We start from the raw sequence: 21,873 nt of genomic DNA, 5'->3' as shown, positions 1-21,873 counted from the left end.
TTAGCTGAAATAATTAGAAAACAGGTTGGATTGTAGTCAGTTGCAGCCTCTCTAGGTACTGATTGCACAGTGCAAACAGAACCCAAGATTTAGTAACGCCATTATTGGGTCAACGCTGTGAGATTTTTTGTTATAGCTTTTGTGTTGGTTCCATAAAAGTGGTAGATATGTGAATATCAGTTGAGTTGCAAGACTTAAGGCCCGTATGTACATTCACTGAAACAACAGAGGCATTTGGTCTCTTCTCCCAGAGCAACACATCATTCTGGTCTTGCTACTGTGGTTGTGTTGTTCCTGGAATGTGTTCTTAACACATTATCTGCCATCGTGTGATGGCAGATAATGGGTGACGTCTAGACAACTTATCGACACAACTGCAGATACTAAGAGTTCTACACCTGGGTTCTTGGAAAGCATTGCATTTTCTGACTAGAAAGAAATTTGTATCTGGATCAACCCCTTCACAATACAGCTACTCAACAAGAGTCTCTTATGCCAGACATTTCTACGGAGCCAGTATAACACATATTGCTACACAAGATGCTTCCTTCTTCTAAAACATCTTGACCATGATTGCTATGGCTTTGCATTTTCTTTAACTGAACTTTGTACCTGAATCTTTTTGGCTTGATGCCTTTTGGTATCATCTCTTTTTATGGATTACCTTTTGTTGTGTTTTTCTTAGCTCAGTGTTGAGTTCTGTTCAACGTGTATCGCTTCAGATTCTCATTTTAATACTTATCTTGATGGTTTTGTTGGGTGAGATTCCTTTCATCATACTCCAGTCCTTGAGGGGAGATGTTCTTCAACTTCTGGTGTGTCCCAAGTCCAACACACAGGAAATAAACTCAAGTCCTACAGAGCCCTACTAGTGACTGAGTTTTGTGATTCAGTAGTGCTGACACAGTGACACATCTAAAGGCGCGCGCCCCCCCCGAGTACGGGAGTTTTACATCTGTGTTTTAGATTTATGTGTGAGCATTCCCATGCTCGTTAGTTACCTTTCCCTCAGCTACTCAAAGCTTCTCACCCAGCTGATCTGCATTCCACTGATTGGTGTCACTGATTAGTTCTCATTTCACTTGATGACGTCTGCTGTCATCCTTCATGCATGCGTGAGTTCAATCCAGGTAGATTCCCAGAGATTAACTGTTTACAATCTTGAACAAATTAGAGAGAAATGTGTGGGTAAATGGAAATCCAACAGCTTGCATAAGTGGGCATTAGGGCCTGAAGATGTCACATTTCTATAGACTACAAGTGGATTATTTGAACAAAAGAGAATATATTTAGAGGTTCCCTCCTCTCTGGTATACATCTGTAAGAATTATTGAAATTTAAATATAAGGCAACTTCTGTGAATGCCAGTGTTTATTAAATTATTTTGTTTTTCATTTCCAGTGACAACGGTCTCAACAACTCCTCCACCAATTTATGGTACGACAACATAAAACAAATATAATGATAATAAACAAGTATCTGTACTGTCTCTCCCATTGTCCCTCTTTTGGTCAGTGGTCAGAGATTATATCCCAATTACTCAGTAGTCTTAATTCTGTTGGAATTTTCATCTATTTGCCTCGACAGAGATTGATTTAGTCCTGGAAGTACACATCCCGTTCTCAAGCTACCAGTCTGATACGCTGAATGGGTTTAGAGAGTCTCTGAACAACAAGACCTTCCTCACACCTTTCTCAAAGTCTTTAAACATTACAGAGTTATTCTTGACCACAGGTAAGAGTGTGTGCTTACTTGCTGAACTTACTCCTTATTTGTTTTCCTGTTTTTGGTTTGATCCTGAGAATAAAATGGTGCATGATTTCTTTTATCTTTTTAAAATATCCTCAACAGTCTGTGATCCAAACTCCACTTATGGATATCAGTGTGTGTGTGAAAGCGGCTTTGCTTGGCCATGTGACATGTGCAGCAGTAACAGTTCATGCAGCAGTCAAATCTGTACGTGCATATATGGACTTCCTTCCAGCAACGAGTTCTGTGAGCCAATCACAGGTAAGATAACTTTTGTTGGTTTTCTTGTAGCAAATTAAAAAAATATTTGTTGTGTGTTCATAATTTGTTTCTGATCTGTACTGTGTCGTCTATACATAGTTTTTTTGGATAGTAATTTTGTACTGTTGCTCCACAGGTAATGCTACATGCCCAACTCCTCCTCCAGGTATGTTGTAAAAGTAAATTTCTTGCTGCTTTTTAAGTTATGTTTAAATCATTGGTGATTAGCCTACTGTGTGGAACACACAAGAATTAATCAAAAGTTTCTTTTGTTCACAGTCACAACTCCTCCTCCTCTACCAACTTATGGTAAGATACAAGACAAACTGTAGAATGAAGGGTGTAAGCATGCAAAGAGTTCAGTCTGGAAAGACTGCAAGGATTGCAGAGAACAAGTACTGATAAAGGATTATTATAAATCTGAATGTCATAAATACATTAAGGATGTAGTCATTATAAATGCAGTGTCCTTGAAAAATATTTGCTCCTTAGAAATTACTTCCCTGTTTTTGTGTTTGAATGATTTAGACCAGGGGTCCCCAAACTTTCTCCTGTGAGGGCCACATAACTTGTCCCTTCTCTGATGGGGGGCCGGGGTCAGTTTGTAACAGAAAAAGTGTGACGATTGTAAGAGTGCTAAACATAAAAATGTATTGTTTTTCAGAAAGCACAATCAAATAACCTTTTCTGGATTCTTCAGAGAACAAAAGTCAGGAAATAACACTATTTATGAAATAAATAATAACCAAATAACACTGGGTTCTCCACATAAAAAAAAGGGTTAGGGTCAATTATATGCATGTATAAAATAGTTACTAACTAGTAGTTAATAATAAATAAAGTTCATTACTAAGGAACATTTATTTTATTGCAAAAGTCCAACTTATCAAATAAAAATGCACATATATGAAAATACTTTGGTATTGTTCAGGGGGCCGGACCAAATGTGGAGGCGGGCCGCATCTGGCCCGCGGGCCGTAGTTTGGGGACCACTGATTTAGACCATCAAAAAATGTCAATAACTGACAAACATAACCTGAGTAGGTACAAGAGTATTTTACATTTTTATAAAAATGATTTCAGTTTTTCACGGATGACTGCTATGCAAATAAACCTGGCTCTGTGTGAGAACTTAATTGGCAATAAATTAAGCTAGGGACAATTAATTAAATGTAGGGACAATTAATTATTATCAGAACTTAATAATTAATTGACAATAAGAACTCCCCTCAATCAATTTCAATAATCTGGTAATGAGTCACCAGATTATTGGCGTAGGAAGTTTTGTGCACTTGTCTTCGTAGTATTGCTCAAATTCAGCCGCATTTTAGAGTTTATAGCATAAACAACCTGTTTAAGGTCACACCCAGCATTTCAGTTAAACTTGAAAGCAAACTTTAACAAAAAAATCTTAATTTCTTTGATTTGTTTTATTTAGTCGATTGTTTCATATTATTCATTTTGCATAATCAAAATCTGCTTTAGCTAAAGATATTGTGGAAGAAATTTTTCCGTTTGCGTCCCGGAATATGGACTAGCTGTGACATTTTACTTATTGCGATAAATGATCTTTAAAGAGCACAAATATAAATTTTCTGTTCACTTTTCTAGAAATCGATCTGGTTCTTGATGTGCACATCCCAGTGAACAGTTTACAAGAAAACACACTCGATACATTCAGAAGAAATCTGCTAAATAAAACCATCCCTGGTGTACAACAGGCTTTCACAGTGCTACAAATAACACTGACCACAGGTAAAACATTTAGCTAAATTAATTCAAATATGATGCTGTTTATAGGAAAATGTGTAATTTTTATCTTTTTTAAAATATCCTCAACAGTCTGTGATCCAAACTCCACTTATGGATATCAGTGTGTGTGTGAAAGCGGCTTTGCTTGGCCATGTGACATGTGCAGCAGTAACAGTTCATGCAGCAGTCAAATCTGTACGTGCATATATGGACTTCCTTCCAACAATGAGTTCTGTGAGCCAATCACAGGTAAGAAAGACAGCTGAAGGAGTAACCTGCACAGAGTCAATAAGATTCTGTTTAAACTGATCAGGTTTTATTATCATATTGATTATAGTGACACATTTAGAATTTAATTTCTGATTTGTCCACAGATAATTCCATATGCCCGACATCAGGTATGTAAAACATGTAGATTTGTATGTTGACTATTTCAGAAAGCAGGTACAGCAAAACCTAAATCTCCCAGAATTCATTGCTGCATAGATGGGCAACAAAGAATTTTGCTCCTTTGCAAGGAGATGCAAAGCAGTGAAGCATCGAATGTAGGATGGGATGATGTATAAGACAGAAAAGAATCTTACTAAAGTAAATAAGAAAGCTGAGGAGTATTTAATTACTGACAATGAATGATAAAGGTGGTCACATAATGCTGGGTGAAAAGTCTCAGCAACTAACAATAAGTCAGAGGTCCAATAGTTGTTGATGAGGTCACGCATTCATACCGGAAAAAGCTAAGCAAGTTAAATGGTCAAGCTAGGCGGAGTGGAAGTGCATCATTTAGGACATTTTTGAAAAATGTCGGACAATGAAGTCACATTTTACAGAACTGCATTATTTATAGTGGGTACTGTAGCTCCCTCATCCATTTGCATATTCTGTGAAAAAATATTTACAGTTCACATAAAGTGCTGTGCATGAAAAAAATGAACTCTCCTCTAACTCCTCCCTCCACCTAACCACTGACGATCTAGTGGACATTGATGTGGACTTCGCCGTGTTCATCCCAACCTCTATTGTTTCATCAAGTATATTCAGCTACATCAGAAGTTATCTGCAAAGTCTTACCTTCCCAATACCCATCTTTCAGTCTGTGGAATTGAAAGAGCTCCACTTCACCACAGGTATGTAAGAGAGTCTGCAGGTTAAGTGGTTTACCTCCTGAGTCAGATTTGATGCAAATAAGATAAGAGTAAATTCAAATAAAAAAATATATGTATATCTTTTTATTTTAACAGCCTGTGATCCAAACTCTGCTAATGGGCTCCAGTGTCAATGTGAGAGCGGCTTTGCTTGGCCATGTGACACGTGTAACAGCAGCAACTCATGCAACGATCAAACCTGTACATGTTTATATGGACTTCCTCCCAATAATGAGTTCTGTCAGCCTGTCTCAAGTAAGAATACTGTTTTGTTGCTTTTTAAATGAATATTGTTGCTACTATTCGATTAAACGTCTCTTCAGAATGATAGAGACGTTGCTTGTTTCGCTGCCAATATGTGTCTTATATTCTAGTCCTGATGATGCAACATTGGTTGATTTTTTTAGCCTTATTTCTTCTCTTCTTCTCCACAGATGCCACTATATGCAAGCCAACTCCTGCACCTCCCACAGGTATATAAAAACATGAACAACTGAGTTGTAGTTCAACAGTTAAACTTACCTTAGAATTTGCTTCAGCTGAACGTTTCAAGTTTAAGTTGCATTTGGCAAAATCTGCACATTTTCACTCAGAGCTTAAGTAAAATCAGGCCATGAAAAGATGGATGGTTCCAATCGTAATCAGATGTTGACACTACTATAATATATGTCATAAAACTGTGTTTACAAACCAACATTTGTGTAATTTCTTATAATTTTATGTGTCACACATTCATACAACAAACAACACCTGGAAAGAGTTAAGCAAGTTAAATGGTCAAGCGAGGCGGAGTGGAAGTGCATCATTTAGGACATTTCTGAAACATGTCGGACAATGAAGTCACGTTCTACAAAACTGTATTATTTATAGTGGGTACTGTAGCTCCCTCATCCATTTGAATACTTTAAACATGACTTGTAAGAATTTAACATTTTAGAAATACAATAAAGACACAGATCTGACCTCATGCAACTTTTATTACAAATACTTTAAATTACCCATCATTACATTACAGATCAGTTACCGTATTGCACAACTCGAAAGAGACACTGATGTCAGATAAACGATAATACTTCCTTCTGTTGTTCTGAAAGTCTTGGTCATCAAACCTCTCAACTTTTTTTAGTATTACTCAACTTTCTTTTGTGTTTTGGTTCTTCCATCTTCCAACATGAAAAGTGTTAACATCGACAGCGTTTTTTCTTTAACAATACTGTGATTTTGTTCAACTTTGAATTAACTCCTAAAATAGCAGCAAAGTATTAATTCAAATTATTAATTTACTTTCTAACAGCGTATGTTGTTGTAAACATTACCAAAGCTTCATTTTAAAAATAATTATTTTTATAAATCTGACAAGGCAAAATTCTGTGAAAAAATATTTACAGTTCACATAAAGTGCTGAGCATGAAAAAAATTAACTCTCCTCTAACTCCTCCCTCCACCTAACCACCGCACAACTAGTGGACATCGATGTGGACATCGTCGTGTTCATCCCAACCTCTCGTGTTTCATCAAATATAATCAGCTACTTCAGAAGTTATCTGCACAGTATTACCTTCCCAATACCCATCTCTCAGTCTCTGGGAGTGAAAGAGCTCCACTTCACCACAGGTATGTAAGAGAGTCTGCAGGTTAAGTGGTTTACCTCCTGAGTCAGATTTGATGCAAATAAGATAAGAGTAAATTCAAATAAAAATATATATGTATATCTTTTTATTTTAACAGCCTGTGATCCAAACTCTGCTAATGGGCTCCAGTGTCAATGTGAGAGCGGCTTTGCTTGGCCATGTGACACGTGTAACAGCAGCAACTCATGCAACGATCAAACCTGTACATGTTTATATGGACTTCCTCCCAATAATGAGTTCTGTCAGCCTGTCTCAAGTAAGAATACTGTTTTGTTGCTTTTTAAATGAATATTGTTGCTACTATTCGATTAAACGTCTCTTCAGAATGATAGAGACGTTGCTTGTTTCGCTGCCAATGTGTGTCTTAGATTCTAGTCCTGATGATGCAACATTGGCTGATTTTTTTAGCCTTATTTCTTCTCTTCTTCTCCACAGATGCCACTATATGCAAGCCAACTCCTGCACCTCCCACAGGTATATAAAAACATGAACAACTGAGTTGTAGTTCAACAGTTAAACTTACCTTAGAATTTGCTTCAGCTGAACGTTTCAAGTTTAAGTTGCATTTGGCAAAATCTGCACATTTTCACTCAGAGCTTAAGTAAAATCAGGCCATGAAAAGATGGATGGTTCCAATCGTAATCAGATGTTGACACTACTATAATATATGTCATAAAACTGTGTTTACAAACCAACATTTGTGTAATTTCTTATAATTTTATGTGTCACACATTCATACAACAAACAACACCTGGAAAGAGTTAAGCAAGTTAAATGGTCAAGCGAGGCGGAGTGGAAGTGCATCATTTAGGACATTTCTGAAACATGTCGGACAATGAAGTCACGTTCTACAAAACTGTATTATTTATAGTGGGTACTGTAGCTCCCTCATCCATTTGAATACTTTAAACATGACTTGTAAGAATTTAACATTTTAGAAATACAATAAAGACACAGATCTGACCTCATGCAACTTTTATTACAAATACTTTAAATTACCCATCATTACATTACAGATCAGTTACCGTATTGCACAACTCGAAAGAGACACTGATGTCAGATAAACGATAATACTTCCTTCTGTTGTTCTGAAAGTCTTGGTCATCAAACCTCTCAACTTTTTTTAGTATTACTCAACTTTCTTTTGTGTTTTGGTTCTTCCATCTTCCAACATGAAAAGTGTTAACATCGACAGCGTTTTTTCTTTAGCAATACTGTGATTTTGTTCAACTTTGAATTAACTCCTAAAATAGCAGCAAAGTATTAATTCAAATTATTAATTTACTTTCTAACAGCGTATGTTGTTGTAAACATTACCAAAGCTTCATTTTAAAAATAATTATTTTTATAAATCTGACAAGGCAAAATTCTGTGAAAAAATATTTACAGTTCACATAAAGTGCTGAGCATGAAAAAAATTAACTCTCCTCTAACTCCTCCCTCCACCTAACCACCGCACAACTAGTGGACATCGATGTGGACATCGTCGTGTTCATCCCAACCTCTCGTGTTTCATCAAATATAATCAGCTACTTCAGAAGTTATCTGCACAGTATTACCTTCCCAATACCCATCTCTCAGTCTCTGGGAGTGAAAGAGCTCCACTTCACCACAGGTATGTAAGAGAGTCTGCAGGTTAAGTGGTTTACCTCCTGAGTCAGATTTGATGCAAATAAGATAAGAGTAAATTCAAATAAAAAAATATATGTATATCTTTTTATTTTAACAGCCTGTGATCCAAACTCTGCTAATGGGCTCCAGTGTCAATGTGAGAGCGGCTTTGCTTGGCCATGTGACACGTGTAACAGCAGCAACTCATGCAACGATCAAACCTGTACATGTTTATATGGACTTCCTCCCAATAATGAGTTCTGTCAGCCTGTCTCAAGTAAGAATACTGTTTTGTTGCTTTTTAAATGAATATTGTTGCTACTATTCGATTAAACGTCTCTTCAGAATGATAGAGACGTTGCTTGTTTCGCTGCCAATATGTGTCTTATATTCTAGTCCTGATGATGCAACATTGGTTGATTTTTTTAGCCTTATTTCTTCTCTTCTTCTCCACAGATGCCACTATATGCAAGCCAACTCCTGCACCTCCCACAGGTATATAAAAACATGAACAACTGAGTTGTAGTTCAACAGTTAAACTTACCTTAGAATTTGCTTCAGCTGAACGTTTCAAGTTTAAGTTGCATTTGGCAAAATCTGCACATTTTCACTCAGAGCTTAAGTAAAATCAGGCCATGAAAAGATGGATGGTTCCAATCGTAATCAGATGTTGACACTACTATAATATATGTCATAAAACTGTGTTTACAAACCAACATTTGTGTAATTTCTTATAATTTTATGTGTCACACATTCATACAACAAACAACACCTGGAAAGAGTTAAGCAAGTTAAATGGTCAAGCGAGGCGGAGTGGAAGTGCATCATTTAGGACATTTCTGAAACATGTCGGACAATGAAGTCACGTTCTACAAAACTGTATTATTTATAGTGGGTACTGTAGCTCCCTCATCCATTTGAATACTTTAAACATGACTTGTAAGAATTTAACATTTTAGAAATACAATAAAGACACAGATCTGACCTCATGCAACTTTTATTACAAATACTTTAAATTACCCGTCATTACATTACAGATCAGTTACCGTATTGCACAACTCGAAAGAGACACTGATGTCAGATAAACGATAATACTTCCTTCTGTTGTTCTGAAAGTCTTGGTCATCAAACCTCTCAACTTTTTTTAGTATTACTCAACTTTCTTTTGTGTTTTGGTTCTTCCATCTTCCAACATGAAAAGTGTTAACATCGACAGCGTTTTTTCTTTAGCAATACTGTGATTTTGTTCAACTTTGAATTAACTCCTAAAATAGCAGCAAAGTATTAATTCAAATTATTAATTTACTTTCTAACAGCGTATGTTGTTGTAAACATTACCAAAGCTTCATTTTAAAAATAATTATTTTTATAAATCTGACAAGGCAAAATTCTGTGAAAAAATATTTACAGTTCACATAAAGTGCTGAGCATGAAAAAAATTAACTCTCCTCTAACTCCTCCCTCCACCTAACCACCGCACAACTAGTGGACATCGATGTGGACATCGTCGTGTTCATCCCAACCTCTCGTGTTTCATCAAATATAATCAGCTACTTCAGAAGTTATCTGCACAGTATTACCTTCCCAATACCCATCTCTCAGTCTCTGGGAGTGAAAGAGCTCCACTTCACCACAGGTATGTAAGAGAGTCTGCAGGTTAAGTGGTTTACCTCCTGAGTCAGATTTGATGCAAATAAGATAAGAGTAAATTCAAATAAAAAAATATATGTATATCTTTTTATTTTAACAGCCTGTGATCCAAACTCTGCTAATGGGCTCCAGTGTCAATGTGAGAGCGGCTTTGCTTGGCCATGTGACACGTGTAACAGCAGCAACTCATGCAACAATCAAACCTGTACATGTTTATATGGACTTCCTCCCAATAATGAGTTCTGTCAGCCTGTCTCAAGTAAGAATACTGTTTTGTTGCTTTTTAAATGAATATTGTTGCTACTATTCGATTAAACGTCTGTACAGGATTATAGAGACGTTGCTTGTTTCGCTGCCAATATGTGTCTTAGATTCTAGTCCTGATGATGCAACATTGGTTGATTTTTTTAGCCTTATTTCTTCTCTTCTTCTCCACAGATGCCACTATATGCAAGCCAACTCCTGCACCTCCCACAGGTATATAAAAACATGAACAACTGAGTTGTAGTTCAACAGTTAAACTTACCTTAGAATTTGCTTCAGCAGAACGTTTCAGGTTTAAGTTGCATTTGGCAAAATCTGCACATTTTCACTCAGAGCTTAAGTAAAATCAGGCCATGAAAAGATGGATGGTTCCAATCGAAATCAGATGTTGACACTACTATAATATATGTCATAAAACTGTGTTTACAAACCAACATTTGTGTAATTTCTTGGAATAAGTTGTGCTTTCTTTTTATTATCTTCCTTGGTCTTGTTGTGATCTTGGAGTGCCGCTGTCCCATCCTGCCATTTATGAGTAACTTTAAAATAGATCCACAGACGGCTCTGTTATTACTTCTTTAAACAGTCCCATGCTGTGTCACGTCAATGTTCTTCTTCTGCGCTTTGGTAATGCAAAGTGCTCACACAGACTACAGTCAACCTTAATATGAAGCGCCTCCAATCACCGTTTTTATTACTTTTGTATCACAATTTGAACAGTAAAGTTGACCAGTGATTACTGGAAACAATGGCATTTTTTATATTCCTCCTAACAAAGTCTCCTCTGCTTATTTCTGCAAAACCAGACACTGAAGTGATCCTTGTCTTCCGGGTCCCAGCCTCCATTGTGCAGAATTATACACTTCCACTACTCAAAAGCAAATTTTACAACCTAACCAACAGCGTAACCCTCCCAGCGTTTTTGAACGTAAAAGAAATAAACTTGACCACAGGTAAAAAAAAATAAAATACATTAATAAATAAATAAAAAATATTGCCTGACTTTCATCTTTTCAAATTCCTTTTAAAGTCTGCTCTCCGCACTCACCGGAGCAACTGCGCTGTCAATGTGAGGACAGTTTTGCATGGCCATGTGATCTGTGCAACACCAGCAACTCATGCAATGGCGTCACCAGTCAGCAGTGTACATGCAGAGATGGACTCTCTTCTATCAACCAGTATTGTCAACCACTCCAAAGTAAGCATGTTGTTTTGTGTCTTTCAAAAGGTGATATTATCAGCAAATAAGGTAATTAATTAAAAAAGGAAGCACATAAATCAAAACTTTCGCTTGTGTTTTCTTCACAGGTAGCACACCATGTCTCGGTAGGAAAAACCATTTTCAGTTTTGCTCTTCATGTGTTTATTTGTTTAGATCTAAAACATCTGAGAACCTTAATTGGGTCTTTTGATTTGTTTCTTGCGATTTCAGCCACAACATCTCTGCCATTCATAACCTCACCACCGCCAACCATGACAACGCTGGTAGCTACACCATCGCCAATCACAGCAACGCCGGTAGCTACATCATCGCCAACCACAGCAACGCCGGTAGCCACACCATCGCCTAAAAATGTATTGGGCACCTTTACCATGGACATGCCGTTCAGCGAGTCATTCAATGAGAAGAACAATGTAGTTTATCAAACCGTTTATAACGCTGTAAGTCATCATTACTTAATGTGCCTGTCTTTCTGCTCTCATAACATAGCGCTGAAATTACACCATGTACTTTGATTTATTTCTTGTCTTTGTCATTCTCTCAAACAGACTTTAAACAAGTGTACAATTGTTTTAGCAAAGTGTGCAGTTAAAAATCTGAATTTCAAGTAAGTGAAATTTTATTCTCATTTTTGCCGTGAATTGTGTTAAATTGTCTATCAAAATCAAACAGATGTATAATTTTGCATTTACATTAACTAAAAGTTTACTGAAACATTAATTTATTTTTTACTTTGTACTTACACAAATGGGTCCTTTAGTTCAGTTTCATTTTCATGGCACCACAAGTGCTGTTAGCTGGTTTGTGCCATCCGTACCCAACAGACTCAGCTATAGACAAATATGCATTTCATGGATTTTTACTTCAAGTCAGACTACAATATTAAAAGAAGAGTGACAGATGGAGGAGTACATATGTGGGGAGATGAAATTCAGGAGCATATGAACATAAATTATGGCAATAATTTGTGACGGTTTCCTTTTTTTTGTCTTATTTGCTACTGTGTTTCAAACAAATTGTAATATCAAAGAAATATAACATAGTTTTAAAAAAAGGTAGTTTATTTTACTCGGGAAATAATAATTAAACTATAAATACATTTTCTTTATTTTACAACAGAAGCTATAGAAATATCAAGAAATAACTTCAATAGAACATTTCTGATGGCATGAAGTTGGCAAATGGAAAGCAACATGTCATTCACCAATTTAAAATAGTCAATAATAAAAGAAGCGAAGTCACTGACATCTAGCTGTCTGGAAAGAGAATCCAGAAAACACCAATAAGAGCCATGAAACATGAAAACAACATTTTGCAAGGTGTGAATCCTAGTATATGTGGAACAAAACAACAAAATAGCTTCTCAGAAAAACTAATCATGCAGCCACTCAAACATGGTGTTAGTGTGATTATATGGGTCTGCATTTCTCCATCAGAAGCTGCAATCCCAAGTAATAAAAAGACCCTTGGGTCATCTTTAACCATTTATGTAACTATTTATTTGCAACAACTTTGCAGACAATAAATAATGTATTCTGAGTAGAATTAAATATTTCTCTTTGTGATTTAAATTAAGATTTTTCTTTTTCATTGCAGGGCTGGGAGTACAATTGCTAATTATGAGCTCAATGTTTTTTCATCTGAAACACCAACAGAAATCAAAGTTCAGATAACAAAAAATGAAATATTATCAGAAGTGGCATCAAAATACCCCGTCAGCATTGTCAGTAAGTAGACCTTAACAAGGCTGGGGAATATTTAAAATATGTATTTAATACTAAAATGTTTGAGGATAACTGATTAATGATGTTCTCTTATCTCTATGAAGGTTCGAGCCCATTGTCTGTTGATAAAGACCCTCTCTACGCCGGGGACACTATAAACGTGACATGTGACCCATCTGGCCTCACCATTGGAAACTATGAAATATTGTGGACACGAGAAGGAGGAGAACTTCCCAAACAATCTACTTTTGATAAATATTCAATCCTAATCCGTGAATTTTCAAAGTATGATGATGGTAAGAAAGAAATCTAGCAGTTGGTAGCAAACAGAAAACTCAAAAACTGGAAATAATGTCAAGACATTTTGTTAGTATCCTCATGCACTGTATTCAAAATGAATATGGTTTAATTGAAGATATTTGTTAAACTGCATATTTCCCCCCCCCCCCCCATCTCCTTCTACACTTTACCTATAAATGCAAGGACTCAAGGAGAAATGGGACAAAAGTTTATCTTACACAGCAAGAGACAGCAAATATTGTTTATATTGTACTATTCAATAAGCATAGATAACAATGGATCCTGGTTGGTGTGTGCTATGATTTGACTTAAGAGAGGTCTGAAAATAAGGGAAAACTTTATTAAACACAAAAACATGAAATATATGTAAAAAATGAATAATAATAAGCCAATAGATTTAATGGAAATGTTTTTAAAGTAACAGCTGTTACTTTACCATCAGCTATTCTTTTACTGCCATATTCAGTCTTTTTTTAAAGAAAGATTTCCATTTCGTTTTTAATATTTCGGAAAATTCACCTTGCACTCAGAGCAACATTTTGTCTGTGCAGTGCCATGTGAGAATATCCGTTATAAATTGGTGTTACATATCTAAACTCAATTGGATTGGCTCTCCTACAGCTGTGCTGCAGGGTAGCAGATTGTTGACTTGCTGTGAATTTGGCAAAATCTAGCATTTCTTTACTTCCCTATGGTGGAAACATGGTTGAAGAGTGTTGGAGCCAAACTACATTTGTAAACCTTAATTGTTTTTTTCTGGCTTTTCTATTTTGCCTAACTTAGCCAAATGAATAAATTAAATCCTTTCTACTTCAGAGTGAAACACATCCCAACCTTCCTGTGAATATTTCACCTTTTCTGTTTCTTGTCATCACTGTTTGAGAGTTTTGTTTGACTGACTTTAACGTTGCCACATCCTGGCACTGAAACCCAGGAATACATGTGATATTAATCAGGCTGTTCCTAAGGATTTAATTAAAGTGAAATTCACTGTATTGCAAAAAAAGAAAAATGTTTTCTAATTGATTTTTTTATAGGGAAAAAACTTACTTTTTATTTATAAAGTGAATTTCTAACCTTATACAGCATATCAGAATATATACATTCAATCGGTTATGATGAATTGTTAACACAACAACTAAACCCTGAAAGTTTTTTGCACCGTCAAAGCTCTTGGTATGGCATGTATTATCAAGCCATTTCTTCACTACCTTTTTATCTTTTTCCCCAGGGATGTACGGCTGTAAGATAACCTTTGGAGCCGGTTCAACTTTCACACAGACGAGGCAGCTGACTTCCAGAGCACTCCCTCTGATCACTGTGAGTCCAATCAAAGACAGAGTGAGGTGTTCTGGGACAAGACTACTGACCTGCCAAGTAGATGAATTGAAAGTTACATTGTTCGATCCAAATGGTAGAGGTAAGTGTAACACAAAGACATAAGTTAAATATTTCTGACACTCTTTGCGATACAAAAAAATAATAATTTGGGAATTTATAATTTTTTTCTTTACTGATAGATTTAGGTGTAACATCCTACACCTTCACACCCCCTACGCCATGTGCTGATGGTGATGTGCGGACGTACAAATGTAAATTGACAGAAAGGGACAGTGCAAAAGAAATCACACTGGTACTAACCACAAGCGGTGAGTATTAAATGAACAAGAGTATTTCCCTGCAGTTTTTTAAAATCTAGTTATGTTTACTAGCACTCATAAATTATGACCTTAAACATGTTTTCTTTTTCTCCAGTGAACTTTGACTGCACAAGTGACATATATGGAAATGCAATGATTGGGGATACCGGTATTGGAAAATGTGACACTAACTATGTGGGAGAAAAGACAGCAGTTTGTATGGCAGGTGGTAACTACGGAGATGAACAAAACAACTGTGTCCTACAAGTGATTGTGGACCTGCTTGATCGATCAAAGGTGATTTCTTTTAGCTTTTTCTGAGCTTTTCAATACAGACACTTGTGTTGCTTTGTTTTGAACCTATTAGATTGTTTTTAAATGCAAGTTATTTTTTAAAAAAAGTCACATAGGAAGCCTGTCAATGTGTTGTAGTCGGTCACAACACATTACTTGATACCTAGTCAAGGAGACGTTAAGAGGGTCTGAAGCTGAGCCATGCTATAATGAATAATCACTTATTAAAAACATAAACAAGTGCTAAAAGAATGATGATTCTGTTTTCAGTTTTGTCAAATAATAACAGGAATAGCACATTCATTACAGAGACATTTTGCATAAACAACTGCTTAGAGTAATGTGATCATAATTAACAAGAAAATCTCTTTTCTTTCTTGTGGCAGAACTTGAATACCTTGACTATTCCAGTATTCTTGGAGGATCTCAAAAATGCAACTGTACGGAATAATGATCTGATCATTAAGTCTCCAGCGACAATCATTGCCATGATTAAGATCTTTGAAAATGTCGCCAACACAACCTCATCGTTAAACGTCAATCTAGGGAAAAATTCCACAAGGGTAGGTACATGTGTACATTTAAGCATCATTACATCCAAAAAGGCTATGTGCTTCAGGTATGAGTTCATACGCCCGCAACACAGCGCAGCATAGAGTCAAGGTGCACTTTATTAACAAAGCCAACACACAAGCAAAGCTACAAGAACACAACGTTCAAATGTCCTAATTAAACTTCCAAACTCACTCAGACTGTGCCAAAGGGCTCAGAAAAAAACAACAACATCATTACCGCAACAAAACCAACGTACGACTCGTTGTGAAAGGCGGACTTTGTTTTAATGAGCCCCCATAAATATGCTACGTTAAACAAGGACACAATGTATTTGAGGACACAGACTCACAAATAAGGGTTCAAACATTTGCCATTGAAACCAGGACAACCAGCCCCACTAGACCGAAATCACAATGAAAAAACAAACAAACAAAGCCTAACAGAAGCTATTGCATGTCAGGCTGCATGTCAGGTAGGACTTATCCTGGCAGTGGTCTAGCCAGTGGAAGAGAGAGATGAAAGGCGGGTGTCTACACACTCCCTAAGGTCAGCCCATTTACAGGGGGACGACAGCAACGCCACAGCTTTGAAAAATCTGATATTAATTACAAAACATATAGAATTACCCAAACCTCAAAAAATATTAAAAGTGCAGAGAATATCATTTAACTAAAGTCTGTAAACAAAAACAATCTAGAAAAATAGGCCAAAAATAATTAGAATGTGCCCAAAGCACATAACATGCATACTCACAATCACAAGCTACATGTATTTTTCTTTGTTAAAATATTAAAACATGCTGTTTGTGTTGCTTTTTAATTTTTTTCTGTAGAACTTCCTAGAAAGTGCCGGCCTTCTCACGATTGACAATGCCAGGGGGTCTTGGACTTTTCTAAATTACAACGACACCAAAAATACAACGGAAGATAAATTATCGAGAAGCAGCTCCAGCTCTGCATTCTTGAATGTTTTTGAAAACTTACCAAGTTTTATTGGCAATGATTCACTGGACATCAACACAGATTTCATTCTCCTGAACAAAACAAGGCTCACCGACCCTTTCAACAGTGTATATAACTCCTCAGTGGACATAGAAATACCACAGGCTGGTGGAGAAGAAAAATTCATCACCATAATCATTTTTGCTTCAATGTACAATGTGCTTCCTGGAAGAGATCAGCTCAACACCTCCACCAACCGCGTCCATGGAAGGGTTGCCCTTGTTCGTCCTGAAGTTGAAATCTCAAATATTTCATTGACATTTGATGTCATAAATTACACAAATGACACCATAGGAAACCCTAAATGTGTCTTTTGGGATTTCAGTCTCTATGATGGTCTTGGAGGATGGAGCGACAACGGCTGCTCGTTAGTTTACTTTGAAAATGAGACGGTCAGCTGCAACTGCAACCACACCACCTCCTTCTCCATTCTGATGTCACCCGACAGCCCCAGAAGCCTTATTCTGGACTACATCACCTACATTGGAGTTGGAATTTCTATGGCCTGCCTGGTCATTTGTCTCATCATTGAAGCAATCATATGGAGAAAAATCAACAAGAACGCAACGTCGTACTTGCGTCACGTCTCCATCGTCAACATCGCTCTGTCCCTACTGATTGCAAACATTTGGTTCATTATTGGAGCGGCCATTTCAGACGCAGACCAGAAGAACCCGCCGGCCTGCACAGCCGCTACCTTCTTCATCCATTTTTTCTACCTGGCCCTGTTCTTCTGGATGTTAGCCTCGGCCCTGCTGCTGCTCTACCGGACCCTCAGTGTCTTTGACGGAGGGCTGTCTAAACTAACCATGCTGATCATCGGATTCTCTTTGGGATACGGAGCTCCGCTGATCATTGTAACAATAACTATTGCTGCAACTGCTCCCTCGAATGAGTACATCCGGGAAAATGTTATCTGTTGGCTCAACTGGTACGAGTCCAAAGCTCTGCTGGCCTTCGTGGTCCCTGCACTTCTAATAGTGGTGATAAACTTTGTCATCCTGATTGTGGTGTTGTACAAAATACTGAGGAGAAGAGTCGGAGGAAATGCAGCCCAAACAGGAGAGAAGCACGTTCTGTATGTGATTGCCAGGAGTTTGGCTGTGCTCACACCGTTTTTCGGGCTGACTTGGGGTTTGGGAGTCGGAGTCATGGTTAGCCCCCAAAACTTTGGAATCAATGTTGCCTTTGCTTTCTTCAATTCACTGCAGGTAGGAATTTTACTTTTATGCCCATTACTCTGTAGCTCTGTGTTCGACTGATCGCTACAAAATGATGGACTGAAAAAATGAAACTAAAGTTATCCCTTTGTGTTTCTCAAGGGTTTCTTTATTCTGGTGTTCGGAACACTGTTGGACAAAAAGGTGAGTTTGTCACTTAAAAAGAAGCTAATAATGGAGAACTCTCACATGTCATGACGTACTAGAAGCAGTGTGCTAACCTCTGAGAATTAACCTTTCAGGTGTGGTCGGCAATGAACATACCATCACTGACGTCACAGGGTAGAACACAGGTAAGAAAAGTCTCTCTGTTAAAGGTTTTGTTCTCATTTGTATTGTTCCGTTCATTCTCTTTTACAAATTCTTACTGAGAATTTGATTCTGCTTTCAGAGCACCAGTGCTGGAACTTCATCTAGTGGACTGAGCAACTTGTTCCGGAAAATAAGAATAAACAGAGGTATGTTACTTCATTAAAAGTATCTCTTTTAAGAGAACTTTAGAGAAACAATCCACCTCTTGACCGATTAGCAAGAGATTTTGATCTTTTTTGTCACTTTTTGTGCAGCAAGTATAATAAGATCAAACTGTTTTAATATGCATGGCTTGGGAAACTTTGTATTTTTATCTTGTTGCTCTAACAAATTTGGGTTTCCCTAGAATAATCTGAATGTTTTGGGTTATTTTACTTCTAAGGATAATTAAAGCACCAAATGGCAAAAAAAATCATCACCTTCTCTGTTATTAATGTTTTTCTGTTTTCATATGATGTTATTTTCTACAGCATTAAAAATAACGAGATAATGCTTAAGATGTTACATATTTCAATATGTGTGTTACAGGCTCCAGAAGTGGGTACCATATGTCTTCTACTGGACAAAGTGCATCCAATGACTCATTCAACACTTAACATGGGCAGGAAACCATGCCCATATGAGAAAAACAACAAATACAAATAATTTTTTATCTCAATAATACAACCTCTTTAAGTTATGATATTATAATCTGAGAGTCCCGCTCGATTCTCTTTTTGAAAAATGAAGGAAGCATTAATTCTGCCATCTTGTAAAAGCAGTATTTTAGAAAGCTTTTCATAGGTGTGTAATGCAGAAAAGCTAAATATTTTAATGTTACACAGCCTTTATTTATGGGACATGCACAATAATGTAATACTACATAATTAAAAAAAAAAGTTAAAAATAATATATTTTATTTTCCTTAGATGGAATGGCATTTGAAGTAAGTTTAAAGAAAAAGTTGTTTGTTTTTAGTTTATATATCATGTTTTATATCCACAAAATCTTTGGAAAATATCTTTATTTTTTATTAAACTATGTGACTTGCAGCAGAAAAGGTCAAATCCCCCAAGTGGAATTGAGTTATTGATCGATGGTAATCATTGTATTAAACAGCTACTTCCTTTTGTTTGCATAACTTCTCTGTAATCTATGTGTTATGCAATGACAGCCATTTATAGAAGCATTTTATACTGATTTGGTGTGGGGTTTTTTTTGTTGAAAAAGCAGAATAGTCTTATTATAGTTATGGTTAATATTATTTACATGTAAAACATTGTATTGAGTCTTTCCAGGTCACAACAGGATACTAAAAACGTGTAACATTTACTGTTCCTACATTTGCATTAGATCTGCAAAGGAGAGAGGATTCAGGGATTGTGTTGTGCCCTTAAAGGACACAACACAAAACTCAGCTTTAGACACAAACACTGTCAAAGCTAAATCTCACCCCTCAAAGAAGTCCTCTTTAAACCTTAGGCCGCTGAGCTAAAGGGAGACAGACAGTGACAACAGGACAAACACGATGAGGACCCGACAAGGAACAAAGAACACAGGTGGCATTAAATACACAGAGGGTAATCAGGAAATGAGACACAGCTGGGAACAATCAAGGGGTAGACAGGACAACACTGAAAACAACACACAAAAACTTAACAACACAGGGAAAATCCAAATCTTACAGTAACTGTCTTTATGTGGCTCTGAAGGTTCAGGTCTGAGTCCATCTGGTCTTTGTAATTATATTGCAGTGTGTGTAATATAATTACACACAGAGTAGTTATATGCAATAGATGCTTATTCCCTGCCAGGCATATGTTCTGGCCATTTTTCTGTTGCCACTAGGTGGCAGTAAATACTTTGGCATCTTAACATTTTGGAAATCTCTACTGCAGTTTGGTGGTCACAGTAGTAGGCAGCAGCGATGCATTTCGACCTTAGCCTTCAACAATAAAAGGCTAACTGCCTGAACTGCTCTCTCAGTCCAGTACATTTACTCCTAAATTTGATTTCTTAAGAAGTCCTGTAGGTTGTGGTCAGACTCCAAGAAAATTGAGTCTTTGTTTTCCAAGCTAAGCCTTCTGTATCCTCGCTGTGCTCAAATCGACATGATAATTCTCAACGTTTGGTTAAGAATATTGTTTTCAAAATAGCTCTTCAAAAAAATAATTAAAAATAGAATAGTCTTTATTGTTTCACGGAGGGGAAATTTGGGTGTGACAGCAGTAATGGAGGCACGCAAATTCACACAAATGACCCCGTCTCTGAAGATCGCAGGAGGGCTAAATACATACGAGATTTTCTTGTATCCACAAAGGTTAAAAATTGTACTTGATCACAAACACATACCCCAACTTCACAAAGGCTCTTCATCATCACAGACATCAAGACAGTTTTGAATTAGCAAAATCCCCCTGAAATATTTTCCCGGAAACTATCATTCTAAAAGCTGTCCTGTACCAGCTGTAAAAAAATGCATAGATAAAAGGATTAAGCATGGAATTGGTCAGAGTAACCCAGTTAAGCGTCTCAATCACAGAAACTGGCACCGGGTCAGCGCTGAATGGAACCAGGGTTATGCAAACAAACAGAGGAGTCCAACAGATGAGAAAAACGCCCATAACGATAGCCAGAGTTTTTGTGGCCTTCCTCTCCCTCTTGCTTGCTATTCCTCCAGAGTTTTTATTGATGTGGATGGAAAATCTTTAGGTAGATGCAAAGCATAATGAGAGCCGGAAGATAAAAGGAAAACGTCGGACCTAGAGTGCTGGATAACAGAACCTCCATAGAACAGTTTTCTTCACACGGTTCATGATTTAATCCAGCAATAGTTATACCGATTCCAATTAACCCGGAAATACTCCAACTTGCCAGAATCATCGCCACTGCAATACTGTTGGTCATCTTGGTTCTGTAGGCGAGAGGCTGACACACTGCATAATATCTGTCAACAGCAATGCAACACAGGTTCAGAATAGAACAGGTGCAGGGAAATGTCGAAGGTGTCCCGCACTTGACATATAAGGCCTTCAATGAAGCAGACAGGAGCTCAGGGAGAACGCCATGCTGAAAGGAAAGACCAGCACACCGACCAGAAGGTCCGTCGCAGCCAGGGAGACGATGAGAGAGTTGGTCGGAGTGTGGAGCTGTGTGAAGTAACCCACGAAGACTATTATCAGGAGGTTTCCACACACTGTGATGACAGCTGCAACAGCAAGAAAAATATATAGTAAAACACACAACTTGGAGGAGACATTCTGGAGGGAAGAAGAAAAACGGCCAACTTCATTGCAAGGATGAAGATAATCTACAGCTCCAGTTCTGTTCAAAGTTTCCATATTACTCAGCAGAAGCAATAGAAAATGTTATTCAAATAAAAATGTCTAATCTCAACTGCTGTTTTTTCTTTTTTTTTTTTTTTTTACATATATCTTCAGAAAATCATTTTGACTAGCATCACAGCATTACTGCAGCTCTCATCGTGTCTCTGAAGTCTGGACAAGAACTTTTAATCTCATACTTGTCAGACTCCATCTCATTACCATAATTAGGCATCACTTACC

General features: G+C 37.1%; 1 protein-coding gene and 1 pseudogene across 8 annotated transcripts in view; one reads left to right on the top strand and one right to left on the bottom strand.

The window, feature by feature from the left end:
• LOC114158635 (adhesion G protein-coupled receptor F5-like) overlaps positions 1-19,729 on the top strand; it is a 29,902-nt gene extending 10,173 nt beyond the window's left edge. For 2 of the 8 annotated variants that reach the window (XM_028040320.1, XM_028040319.1), the window contains exons 10-45: positions 1,402-1,437; positions 1,588-1,734; positions 1,852-2,010; positions 2,147-2,176; positions 2,290-2,319; positions 3,622-3,765; positions 3,853-4,011; positions 4,137-4,160; positions 4,737-4,886; positions 5,001-5,159; positions 5,339-5,377; positions 6,369-6,518; positions 6,633-6,791; positions 6,971-7,009; positions 8,001-8,150; positions 8,265-8,423; positions 8,603-8,641; positions 9,633-9,782; positions 9,897-10,055; positions 10,235-10,273; positions 10,867-11,013; positions 11,091-11,258; positions 11,369-11,386; positions 11,493-11,722; positions 11,831-11,889; positions 12,879-13,009; positions 13,111-13,302; positions 14,538-14,726; positions 14,827-14,955; positions 15,062-15,243; positions 15,627-15,803; positions 16,628-18,007; positions 18,119-18,160; positions 18,259-18,309; positions 18,408-18,474; positions 18,857-19,729. In XM_028040320.1, coding sequence (XP_027896121.1) covers positions 1,402-1,437; positions 1,588-1,734; positions 1,852-2,010; positions 2,147-2,176; positions 2,290-2,319; positions 3,622-3,765; positions 3,853-4,011; positions 4,137-4,160; positions 4,737-4,886; positions 5,001-5,159; positions 5,339-5,377; positions 6,369-6,518; positions 6,633-6,791; positions 6,971-7,009; positions 8,001-8,150; positions 8,265-8,423; positions 8,603-8,641; positions 9,633-9,782; positions 9,897-10,055; positions 10,235-10,273; positions 10,867-11,013; positions 11,091-11,258; positions 11,369-11,386; positions 11,493-11,722; positions 11,831-11,889; positions 12,879-13,009; positions 13,111-13,302; positions 14,538-14,726; positions 14,827-14,955; positions 15,062-15,243; positions 15,627-15,803; positions 16,628-18,007; positions 18,119-18,160; positions 18,259-18,309; positions 18,408-18,474; positions 18,857-18,924 — 5,351 coding nt within the window. In that variant the 3' untranslated portion in view covers positions 18,925-19,729. The remainder of the gene's footprint in view (positions 1-1,401; positions 1,438-1,587; positions 1,735-1,851; positions 2,011-2,146; positions 2,177-2,289; positions 2,320-3,621; positions 3,766-3,852; positions 4,012-4,136; positions 4,161-4,736; positions 4,887-5,000; positions 5,160-5,338; positions 5,378-6,368; positions 6,519-6,632; positions 6,792-6,970; positions 7,010-8,000; positions 8,151-8,264; positions 8,424-8,602; positions 8,642-9,632; positions 9,783-9,896; positions 10,056-10,234; positions 10,274-10,866; positions 11,014-11,090; positions 11,259-11,368; positions 11,387-11,492; positions 11,723-11,830; positions 11,890-12,878; positions 13,010-13,110; positions 13,303-14,537; positions 14,727-14,826; positions 14,956-15,061; positions 15,244-15,626; positions 15,804-16,627; positions 18,008-18,118; positions 18,161-18,258; positions 18,310-18,407; positions 18,475-18,856) is intronic. The other 6 variants (XM_028040325.1, XM_028040326.1, XM_028040323.1 and 3 more) reach the window with 6 other exon arrangements.
• A 965-nt stretch (positions 19,730-20,694) lies between these two features.
• On the bottom strand, positions 20,695-21,658 carry LOC114158853 (trace amine-associated receptor 1-like; annotated as a pseudogene).
• Between the last annotated feature and the right edge of the window lie 215 nt (positions 21,659-21,873).

This window comes from Xiphophorus couchianus, chromosome 15, assembly GCF_001444195.1.
Source record: "Xiphophorus couchianus chromosome 15, X_couchianus-1.0, whole genome shotgun sequence".
Lineage (NCBI taxonomy): Eukaryota > Metazoa > Chordata > Actinopteri > Cyprinodontiformes > Poeciliidae > Xiphophorus > Xiphophorus couchianus.
The sequence above is the reverse complement of the archived record's forward strand: the minus strand, read 5'-3'. Positions and strand labels throughout refer to the sequence as shown.